The sequence below is a fragment of the Apostichopus japonicus genome, chromosome 1 (assembly GCF_037975245.1).
Source record: "Apostichopus japonicus isolate 1M-3 chromosome 1, ASM3797524v1, whole genome shotgun sequence".
In the NCBI taxonomy this organism is placed as follows: domain Eukaryota; kingdom Metazoa; phylum Echinodermata; class Holothuroidea; order Aspidochirotida; family Stichopodidae; genus Apostichopus; species Apostichopus japonicus.
In genome coordinates, this window is record NC_092561.1 from 14,141,698 (window position 1) to 14,154,436 (window position 12,739).

General features: G+C 38.2%; 1 protein-coding gene across 2 annotated transcripts in view; it reads right to left on the bottom strand.

Moving 5' to 3' along the window:
• Window positions 1–10,200: 10,200 nt before the first annotated feature.
• The window catches only part of LOC139968498 (cGMP-inhibited 3',5'-cyclic phosphodiesterase 3A-like), a 131,961-nt gene continuing 129,422 nt past the window's right edge, over window positions 10,201–12,739 (bottom strand). For both annotated transcript variants that reach the window (XM_071972621.1, XM_071972622.1), the window contains exons 12-13: window positions 11,906–12,043; window positions 10,201–11,075 (exon numbers count right to left, since the gene is read on the bottom strand). In XM_071972621.1, the coding sequence (XP_071828722.1) occupies window positions 10,573–11,075; window positions 11,906–12,043 (641 nt within the window). In that variant the 3' untranslated portion in view covers window positions 10,201–10,572. The remainder of the gene's footprint in view (window positions 11,076–11,905; window positions 12,044–12,739) is intronic.

The window sequence follows — 12,739 nt, forward strand, 5'->3', positions numbered from 1 at the left end:
TTACCAGTCCACTGCTCTACCCTCTGAGCCATTTGACAAGTTAACTTTCTACGAGCTTAAATTAGAATTGTTGGTTGGATACAGTCTATTGGTAACAGTGAACAACACTGCCTTCAACGAAATCTCTATTCAACCTGTTTTACTCTCATTAAAACAACGGATCTGAATATATTTATTAACAAAATAAGCTCACGCTTGTCTTTTTTTACATTGAAGCAAGTAGTGAAATGTCGTTTCCTTCCAAGACGTAAATGTACAATGGGCTTATGCCCCGATACTAACGATGACTTCGAAGCAAACAGTTAAAGACAAACGGATGCCGTGAAATCTTCTTATTCACAAAAGGTTGCATAAGATTATGCTCGCAAGAGTGGTCTTACTGTAAGTTGTCTCCCTTTACAACTATAGTATATGCAGACGGTCACAAAGTAAGCCCGAACTTTCAAAAAACAATACCTATTCACATTTCAGTACCGTTTTGAATGAGGAAAGGACAAAGCCCACGTTAACTACATGTGACTAATCTTATATAGGGATCTGAATGGCTGGATAGCATGGTTATTTGAAACCCGAAACAGAATTCATAGGGTTTTGAGTTTATGCAAGTAGATTTGGGAATCACAGGGATCGGGAATTCGTCAACTACAAGACTTTGATTAGTCCGCAGTGACTTGATGTGCTTATTGATCTTCTGAAACTACGGCATTTGCGTGGTTAGGTCCCCCCCCCCCCCACCGCCCCCAAATGACTGTGTTCCACACATATACAGAAATGTGTATTTAGCTTAATACAAAATATTATAATCATATTTCTAAAATATCAAATTTTGATCTCTTTGCAGCCAGCTTGATCACGTTGTTTACAATTAATGCAATTTGAAAGACTGAATGGTAATGAGGTTGGGACGGTGACGGTGACGAGGACGGGGTTTGGATGTTTCGATAGCTTTTATAGGTGCAATACAAGTCAAGACTGTGACCTGGTCGACTGCATCAACAGCAATAATCACTCATATAAAATATAAGTTATAGAAGGCAATAGCATCCCTTTCATGGTCACAGCTACCCTCCCTTCGCCGCCCCTCCTTCCCATACCATTTGCCGGTACGTTACTGGACCATGAATATTGTATATTAGATCTCTATGACAATGAATTATTCATTTGCATAAGTTTCCGATGAACAGAATAAAGATAAAGTTTCCCCCTTCTTCTGCTGATTTGAAAAGAGGTATTTGAATCGCCTCGAGTTGTCAGCTTAAGCGGTACATTCTCGTCCACTGTTGTGTAGATGACAGTCCAGGGAGCAGGGGTGGTTTAAGCGGTACATTCTCTTCCACTGGGATTTAGATGACAGTCCAGGGAGCAGGGATGGTTTAAGCGGTACATACTCGTCCACTGGGATGAAGATGACAGTCCAGGGAGCAGGGGTGGTTTAAGCGGTACATTCTCTTCCACTGGGATTTAGATGACAGTCCAGGGAGCAGGGGTGCTTTAAGCGGTACATTCTCGTCCACTGGGATGTAGATGACAGACCAGGGAGCAGGAATGGTTTAAGCGGTACATTCTCGTCCACTGAGATGAAGATGCAGTCCAGGGAGCAGGAATGGTTTAAGCGGTACATTCTCGTCCACTGGGATGAAGATGACAGTCCAGGGAGCAGGGGTGCTTTAAGCGGTACATTCTCGTCCACTGGGATGTAGATGACAGTCCAGGGAGCAGGGGTGCTTTAAGCGGTACATTCTCGTCCACTGGGATGTAGATGACAGACCAGGGAGCAGGAATGGTTTAAGCGGTACATTCTCGTCCACTGAGATGAAGATGCAGTCCAGGGAGCAGGAATGGTTTAAGCGGTACATTCTCGTCCACTGGGATATAGATCACAGTCCAGGGAGCAGGGGTGACAGTGGAAATGATATAACTACTCATCGATAAGAGGCTTGCCATGAGCTATCACATGGATATGCTTTGAAAGCTGTTGTATAGACTCTCTACTCGTAGAAGTTCACCAAACGGAAACGGAAGGGCAAAAAAGGCCTTCTTAGCAAGCATCTAAATAGTTAGAACAATTTGTTTAAATTTGGTTACCATCAGTGGCATCAGGCAAAAAGACAGCTAGGTGTTGGTGGGAGTGGGTAATGATGAAATTAGGTAGGGGGTATTGCTGGTTGGGAGTGGGAGAGGTTAATATTTAGGGGTGGGGGAAGTGCTGGTTGGGAGTGGGGGTAGGTTGCATTGGGAGACCAGGGCACCTGATTGAGACACTAAGGGATTGAGACTGACATACTCACATTCGTGTTTGCTTAATTCCTACAGCCTACCCCACCCAAACCTACCCCACCCAAACCTGCCTCACCCTAGTCCAGCCCACCTCACTCAGATCAATTTTTTACTGCAAAGACGACCAGGCTCAACCATGGAAATAAGATTACGTAAAACTCCAAAACAGTAGTACCACAAAATGAAAGAGAGATGAGTTTGATATACATTTTGTTTTATTCAATTTACCTCGCCTACACACAGATATAGTTACATCCTAGCCTGTACACTATCTTTGTACAAATATTAATCTTTTCATGTACAGAGAGAATTCCACAAATACACTATAATAATAATGATAATAATAATAATAATAATGAGGATCATAATAATAATCATAATAATAATATTAATCATAATAATAATTACGTACCAGGACAAAGTTACCAAAAGGCTTCCTTCATCGGTTTTGAATTTAATCTAATTGTTTATTTTTTGTTCTGTTTTTCATTAATGCATCTAAATAACATCTAAAATATTTGTTCCAGCATCTCTGAAAGATTAAGGTGTCATGAAACAATTGAATTGTTTTTTTTTGTTCTTCATTCTTTAATCTCATAATTTACTAAAATCAAAGTAAGCATATTGAACAAACCCCTCCTTCCCCCCCCCTCCCCCTCCCCCAGAGAAAAAAAAAACAACAAGATGATGACTTGGTATCAGAAAAGGTAAAGCTTTGAAAAACACAAGAAACATATCTTAACTGAAAAGAACAATTCAAATTCATTTGTAATCATCGCTTCATATTTACATATAAATATAGTAACACCAGAGTTCACATGTTAAGACTTTGCCAGACTGGTAGATGGGGGGGGGGGGAAGGATGGGAGACCTTGGAATCATTCAGACCTGGGCTTTTCACACACCTGGGAATTCACATACCTTATTTTGCTTGCCATCATAACAGCATTGTCACAATTTTATAGCTATAAACTCTACCACATTCAAGCATTGTAAAGTCATGTAATCTTGGTGGTAAGGTAGTTAAAATATAGTGCCTTTTAGTAATGCTACCACAGCACAGCTACATTTGACAAAAAAATTTTTGTTGATGTGAACATGGACGTTGCTACTGTGCAGTGTCGTTTCAAACATCATCGTATTGTGTGAGCCTTCTTGCGTTCCGTATGAGCATCAAAAGTAAGCGTTGCCAAATACGACGATATTCAGAAGATTCTTAATTTTGTTAAAATCACGATCAAGGAACACCACATACATGTCATTTTACAACAGCAACATTAATGTTCACACCAACAACATACGATATCAGTTTACAATATCGCTGCATCTTTCGGCAAACATGGACATAACTTGCGATAATTGTTCGGCGTTCCATAGAACACAAGTTTTCTATGAATGTGGTACACCCTAACTCACAAAAACCACTGACTGCTGATCAATGGAAAACCACTAAAGTCAGGTCAAAACAGGAAAACCAGCCAGTTGGGATAATTCCTGATGCTATTACCTCTACAAACTATACTCCCATATCATGCTTCAAAGCACTGGTATTGACAGTACAAACCTTGATCTGATAGAAACATGATGTTCATACTGCTCGTACTGACAGTACGAGTGCTCTGAAGCAGGACTTGCCACTACAGTATAGAAACACTTGTCCCAACTGGGTGGATAAGCATATACTCATAAGCATATCAACGGATGTAATGAAAATGAAAGAGCAATGAACTTGAAGAATTAGAAGAGTCCAAATCATCGCAGAATGCTATCAAGGTTTAGAGGAGAGATGGCAATTAAAGATTTACAATGCTTTCTAGCACATTACAGACATTAATCGGTATGCTAATAATCTGCTAGATTTTGAGGTACGATAAATATAATCAACATCAGTTATTACAATAGGACTAAAATCTGCGATAAATTTTAATGAGCAGAGGGCCTTGAGAATCAAACTGTGCTCTCACCGAAACCTCTTTTAGACTTTTGCTTTTTTTTATTTATGGATTGTTCAACTTAATTAGAATAATTTATGATGAATATAATAACAACTAATTGCCCTAAGAAAGAAAAGCTTGAATGTTATGTTATGCTTGTAAAAGGGTACATATATCATGGATCAACAGTGACAAGCATAGCTACACACAATAATAGCTACACATATATCAATAGCTACACATATAGCACGGATCAATTGGGACAAGCATAGCTACACACAATAATAGCTACACATATATCATGGATCAACAGTGACAAGCATAGCTTCTCAAAATAATAGCTACACATACAGCATGGATCAACAGTAACAAGCATAGCTACACACAATAATAGCTACACATATATCAATAGCTACACATATAGCACGGATCAATTGGGACAAGCATAGCTACACACAATAATAGCTACACATATATCATGGATCAACAGTGACAAGCATAGCTAATCAAAATAATAGCTAAACATATAGCATGGATCAACAGTAACAAGTATAGCTACACACAATACCAGCTACACATATATCATTGATGAACGGTGACAAGCATAGCTACACACAATAATAGCTCCACATATAGCACGGATCAATTTGGACAAGTATAGCTACACACAATAATAGTTACACATATATCATTGACGAACGGTGACAAGCATAGCTACACACAATAATAGCTCCACATATAGCACGGATCAATTTGGACAAGTATAGCTACACACAATAATAGCTACACATTTAGCACGGATCAAATGGGACAAGCATAGCTACACACAATAATAGCTACACACAATAACAGCTACACATATCAAGAATCAACATTGAGGATTAGACATATCAACAAGCAGTGCTGAATGGTTAAAAGATAAATGTCCAAGAATGGCTGTGCATACCTCAACAAATCACAGTCCTGGAGTTACAATAAAATATTACAAGCAATTAGACACTTATTGAGAATTAAGAATTGAATCATTGTAACTCAGCTTTGTGCAGTGTAAGACAAGCGCCCTCAGCTACCCATACATTCTCAGTGAGTACGCCCACCAGACAAAACAGCATACCTCCCAACTACGACTGAATACTTCAAACATTCCTTTCAAAAACGGTTCAATCGCCTGCAGACATGATTACGAACAAATTTTAAAGAAAAGAAAACATCGGTTTGTACATAGTTAAAAATAAAAGGTAGAAAGACAAGATTTGAATCCATTTACTCAAACTCACAAAAAAATAAACCAAAGAAACAGTTTCCACAATCGATATTACAACCAAACCCTTTACAGAGAATTCACATAATTTGTTAATCATATAATCAAATCTAAAATATCTAATTCTTGATTATATATAAACTATCCTTCAACTGGCTGAGGTTATAAAAAATAATGCCAGTTAAAACAAAGATGCTCCTTCCCTCTTTAATGCCGCCCCCCTGACCCCCACCCCCACACCGCAAAGGACGCCTTGAAACTAGAAAAGTCTTTCCCTCCAAACTGACCATATCAAACCACTTGCGAGTGTAACAAGAGTTTCTGTATGTGATGATAGAGATACACATATGTTATGTAATTAACTTGCTTTCTTGCCAGAAAAAAAGGACACCCTACTTTCTTCATAATGAATTTCCATGTTTTGCATTTTTATGATATGTATATTAGATCCTCCTGCAAGCAGGAACTCGCGAAGAAGCCTAATTGGCTTATCAAAGCCGCAAGCTGACCGAAGTCAGTCTCTCACATTCATATTTAACGTCCATGATTATGAATTGTTAATTGTCAACAACTCTGTAACTGGACGACATACATTAATCTGGGAGTGACTCGAACCGGGGACCTTATGATTGAAAGGCACCGGTGTTAACCACTGAGCTAACACTCCATGATAGTCTAGAATTCTAAGCGACAAAGTTTTTTCACAAGAGACATGTACTGCTTTTTCACTGCTAAACTAAATCCACAAAAATCATGTAAGTATAAAAAGGAACTACTCTGTAATGTCCATTTAAAGCTTCCTTATATATTCTTGTCGGATGAAGCAACACTGACACAACTTCCTTCCAAATGGATTTTTTTTTTCTTCCTTTGGGAAGTGTTCTTTATGAGCATTTTCTTTAAAAAAATATCAAAAAACAAGTCCACTCTGACAAAAATCACAAAGTATGGTTCTAACTCCCCACCATTTAATATTTCTAGATTCTCTCATCTTGTGCAACTTGGCACCTGTTTTGGTTTTTGTGCAAAGTATATATACAAACTGCTCCTTTTAATGCCTTGTGAATTATCAGGCAGATAGATGCAAATATGCTGGGGGGAAAAATCAAAGGTTTCACAGCAGCTAAAATAATTATTCACTATTTTGACTATGTGGTCCTCTCCAAATAATCCATAATTCTGTTAAGCGTTTTTCATATATTTTCATAAATTTGTACAAATAGAGGGCTAACAGATTTTCAGAATACCCCAAAAAACAAATATATATATATATTTATAAATCTGTGGACCACTTCAAAATGTAATCCTGGCAGCATATTATAGTGGAACCTATTACACCACAAACCAATATAATGAGGTTTTTCTCCAGCATTTCAACAGAGGGGGCTATCACAATGGTCCGTATTGCATTACATCTCTACTGTTTTAATAGATTTCTGAATTAGAACGATTATGTGAAAGCGCTCGTTAGCAAGCGAACACGCCAGATTAACTTGTGCAATTTGGCTGAACCAAAAAAAGTACTTCAGAAAGCATAGATTTACTTTGACTTGAAATGTGCAGAATATGTTTCAAAAGATCTCTTTTTCAGTCGTTAGAATCAAACATGTAACCAGCAGTGATCGACTCACAATAATGTAATGATTGGCAATCACAGACTACAACTTGTCAAGTTTTGTGGAAACTAGATGGAACCGATATGAGAGCACCCTCTGTTGATTTGGGGCACCGCTGTAGAGTCCCACATTTGCAATTCTCTCCAATGTTGTACCCGTGCTACTAACAGGATTTCGCAACTCCATTAATTACATCATCAAAGAAACCCCTCGACAATGTCCAACGCTACCAACAGGTCGACGAGTTGCCCGACTTTTCTACGAGTGTTTGGAATTTCTGGAACACTTTTATGATTGCTTCAGGACTCTATATTCTTTGGCTAATTATCTACCATTTTCAAAGTCTCATTAATCTCACCCTTTTGCACTTTTTAATTTGATAGTCACCTGATTGAGGCTTTTTGTTTTCCTTTTTTTATTAAAGAAAAAGCAAAAAGAACCATGAAATTACTGACCAAGAATTTAAATACGTTTGTCTGCAGAGCAGATGGTGTAGAAATTGGCCATTTCCCTGGCTAAATATTGATCGCATGAAAGAGCAGTCTACCAAATTTGCCCTCAATTCATAGGTTTTTTATCACTATAACTCATTTTCCACAGTTATAATACCCCTCTCCATCACCCCCCCCCCACCCAAAGAAAACACTTCCTCAGCCTAAAGAATAAATGTTTCCAATCCAATGAATCAACTTGTTACTTAACGAGATAAACATTTTCACTGACACATTTACAACCGTATGTCTTGGAGTAAATCTATGTTTATCTCTATGCGTATGTGTCGAGAGCTTGGAAATGCAAATTTAGTAACAACTGTGTTGCGTGCACTTTATTGTTTTAACTAATTTGTGAAGATTAGGAGCAGCCTGTCAAGCAAAAACATAAAGGCATAATATATCATTCTTTGAAGAAAGAGAACTAAAATGCATAGATGAGAACATAACTATCTCTTATCAGTTATTATTTTCTTTTTCGCCAAACTCGACTTTTCCAGTCAATAGAGTGAACTGCGCAGCGACACTAATTTATGTTTGTGCTTCTACCTAGTCGTACACCAAACTAGAGAACATATTTATACATCGTTAACATCTTCTAACATCTCCTAATTATGTCAAACCAAACATTAACATTACTCACCAAACAACCATTCATGACATTAACTAAAAAAATTGTTTGCTAAAAACAAAATATCATAAAATAACACTGATGCATCGATTAGGCTCATTTTGTCAATTCAAAGTTAAACATAAATTGAAATAAAAAAAGTCTGAAATAAATAGGAGAGTGTTTTGGAAGTCCTGTGACCTAAACAATGGATTACATCATCTTTTGTCGATTACACAAATAACAATCTGTAACTTCTTTTTTACACCATATATTCTTCCACCTGAGTACATCATAAAATATGCTGTATTTAATGATACCTCATTGTAAGAGGGCATAATACACACACCACTGGCAACAACATGTTCCACCTTGAATAACAAAAAATATTGTTCATCGTACGGCCGTGTCTTAAGACATGACTTATTCGGAAATATCTGAACTAAAATATGGTTAGAATATCTTAGGAACAAAACTGGTAACGACATTCCATATGATTTCATAAGTTTACAGGAACAATTTTGCAAACTTTTGTTAATTCACTTTAGAAACCTATCATTCACATGATTCAATGAGAAATATAGAAAATGTGTAATATCTTTATAATTCAAAAAAAGATATAATCACAATGCCCACTAGCATAAATAGTTCAATAATCGTATAGAACTGAATAACTGACTTGTTTAACTTTATTTCTTTGATTTAAGAAATATGTCCTGAACCACAATCATGCATCCACTTTGACATCCTTGTAGTGACGGTAATTTTCAAACCATCGGAAAAGTTTGATCATTTTTAAATATAACAGTAAAACACAAAAGTTTACTCTGATATTTTTTAATGGACTATTAATGATCACTGTTAAAACAGTCCCACCTAGAATATCCCCCATTTTTTTTATGAAGGTATAATCCTTTGACAATCAGTGGTTTTTTATCAGTCAGAGTGGCTGGTCTACCAAGACTAGCACACAGACAATTACGTCAGCTTCTTAGAAGCAATATAACAATAATTACGGAAAAAAATTCACCTTTTATTGCCTAAACTAATTGGTTTAACAATGTATTCAAAATCTGTCACGGACAAACGGTTTTGGAAATACCCCTGCTGCGAACCCTGCTTTTCAAAACTGGAGAAAAGAGCATTTTGTTGTCAAGTTATTACATATTGTAATCAAAATGAATAACATTAATAACAAGCTCTGGATGGAGGAACTGTAGCCTTAAAGGAGCACTAAAGACTAGAACCACATTTTAAAGGTGAATCTCTTTAAAACCTGCATAGCTACATGTACATGTATTATTTTACAGTAAACTGAATCCTTGCCATACACTTTTCATCGCCCTCCCCTCCCCCCCCCTTCCCAACTCCACTCAAATATATAACATCCTCTGAACAGTCTAAGTGATGAAATATTAGTCTGGAGGTTAATACTGCAGATGACATTTTGTGCTCATCTCATACATATGCATAATGTCAATAGGAGTTACCACTATCAGGTTTGTGCGTAAAAGCAATGCTGACGCTACGTTTCCGTACTACTTTTTGGTTTTGTACTGCATAAATTAACAAATGCCATTCAATCATTTTTACAGAGAAAACACTTTGAATTTGTCTGAGGTTAAAATGACACAACAAATAAATATACCAAGCTCTTTTCTCCAACATTTAAACTCAGTTTTCTGTTTTAAGAGTGAATTGATCAGAATATGACTGTCATCGTACTCATTCATTGTGATTCGTAACTCTGGCAGAGAAAGATGAAACATTTAACCCAGTTCAAGGTTGAACAGCAGGATGAAGCATAATGACCCCAAAAAAAAATATTTTCCTACAGTTGTGCATGTATGACATCACACCTGTTTGCTCCATTCCTGTTACAAGTCCATTCCTGTTACAAAATGTATAAACTTAAGATTGAACATATCTCAAAAATTCGGCATATAGGAAACTCTACGTAACTCTCGCCAGGATAACTGGATTCGGTTCCCTCCTCCACCCCCCTCCCCCCCCCCCACTTTAAACAGTCAAAAAGAATCATATATTAGATTTAATCAATGTTTCTAAGCTCACATGGGAATTCCACACCATGGAATACTGTTTGCGAATGGGTCAACAGAGAGGGCTTTAATATATGCTCAGAATTATAAACAAACCATTTCACTGATCCTCTCTGGGTATTAACGTCGTTGTCAAGGCCCTTTTATCTATCTGGAAATATTCCAAGACACAAACCCTGACATGCTAGTTACCTGCTCTGTGTGGCAGTAGGATTTGACGCTTTAATACCACCTTCTCATGTCCTTACTCAGCGTCCCGTCATCCTCCCTAACAAGGACAGCTGGTAATAGTTGTGTGAGGGTCTTTCCTAACTCAGCAGTCACTACCTTACTCCTTTAGTGACCTCTGTGCTTTGATCTGAAGGTGCGCCCTCTCCTAGTATCGTTTCCCCCTCCACGACCACCGACGGTACCTTCTGAATCACACCCTTGTTGCTCTTTTCCTTCTCTTTCTTTGATTCCTTCTCGATGAGAGTTTGCTGTAACTTTGCCCCTCGGCCCCTGCTACTGCCCCCCTTGTCTGCGTCGGTCGTCGTGCACGGAGAGGCGGGGGCCGAGGAGGAGGAGGAACCATCTTGCCTGTCATCCTCCATGGAGTGGGTATCTGAAGTCCTCTCCTCTGAGTCTTCCCGTATGGGTGCCATCGGTTTGGAGGTCACCACATTCTCCTCCGTCGGTGAGTCGCCCTCGTTGGCCTTGCTGGCATCCTCTTCCTTCAGTACGTTCGTCCACATCTCATGGTTCTCCTTCAGATGTTTGGTGAGGATGCTCACCATCTTGCGTGTCTTCTGTGGGATGCTACTCTTGGGCCGTACTTTGGAGTCTTCTGTGAAATGGAAAATGTGACAGCCCAAATAAAAATGTGACAGCCCAAATCAAAATGTGACAGCCCAAATCAAAATGTGACAGCCTGAATAAAAATGTCAGATGATGCTGCATACATTTAAAAAACAAGCCAACCAAGAGAAGTAGTGGCACATGAATGTCAAGCCACATATTAGTTGTATAATACTGGCCTCATTTCCTAAAACATGAGTTTGAGAAAGTATATTTCTTCTAATCAAACCATGTGATGAAACTACTGAACAACAAGTACAACATCTTTCCCATATGTCTTTCATTTTCCTTCTTTGCCACTCTCACTTCTATTTCCACAATGCATCCCCCCTCCAACCCCTTCCCCCGCCCTTTTTGTCTACATCTTCCTCAGTTTCAATTTTTTTTTTTTTTCATCATATAATATTTTGTTTATAAGTAAAGCTAAATTTATGTCAGAATGTCGATCATTAATGCTGTGTGTCTGTCTGTCTGTCTGTGTGTCTGTCTGTCTGTTAGTCTGTGTTAATAACTGTCTATGTGACTTACGGCTAGCATCACCAGATTGTCAGAGAATTGTTTGGTTCATTGTGATGACTGTACTGCAGTAGTCACCTCTATATGTACAATAGCTGTGTGTCTGTCTGTCTGTTTGTCTACTGTTTGTTTGTAGCAATAACTGTCTGTGTGACTTACCGCTAGCATCACCAGATTGTCAGAGAATTGTTTGGTTCATTGTGATGACTTTACTCCAGAAGACACCTCTACATGTACAATGGTCTGTGTGTCTGTCTGTCTGTCTACTGTTAGTCTATGTTTATAACTGTCCGTGTGACTTACCACTAGCTCCATCACTCGATGAGTCATCATCATCATCATCCTCGTCATCCTCCTCATCATCCTTATCCTGGTCTTTCTTTTCTCTCCTAGGGCTGATGCTCGACCCATCGGAATCCTCCTTGTCGCTCTTGTCTGCGTCTACGGACAAAAATAACTTATTTGTAACGGATCGAACATGTGAAATGCAGTGCTGCATCACAGGAGTGGGTTGTGAGAGGAGCATAGTGGGTGGCAAATGGGGGGTGGAGGAGGTAGGGAGAGGAGAAAGGGAGGTGTGTTCTTCATTCATTATATCTTTTGTGAATCTTTCAAACAAAGAGTTGTTTGGATTTTCTAAAAGCAGTGTTGTACACCTTCTATTGAAAGCTAGCTCTCAGCCTACAATGATGCAAATTTTTTCCTAATTCTTCCACAAAATCAGTCATTGCTGAATCGATTTGGATTAGAATGACTTTGCAGCATCAGATCATAATCAAACATGTGAAAATTTCCAACAATATCAATGAAATCACGTCAAACGCTGTTGCAGCTTCATGCAACGTTCTACAAATAAAGTCAGATTGATTGTTATATTTGGTTATATCCTTTCAGAGAGGTGTATTTAACTCTCCTTTCTCAGACTCACTCATTCTTTCCAAGATATTTAATTTTGTTTTCTATTTTTTTTTGGCAAACAATTTGGGTTTCTTCCTCTCTGTTTTCTCAATGTAGACAACTACCACAAAGGAACATCCACCTAAAACATCAGGCATAATCTTACTTCCTGTTTGGGCTAATAGGTACAGCGCCCTCTACTTAATACCACAGCTTCATGTACATACTTGCTTCATTGTA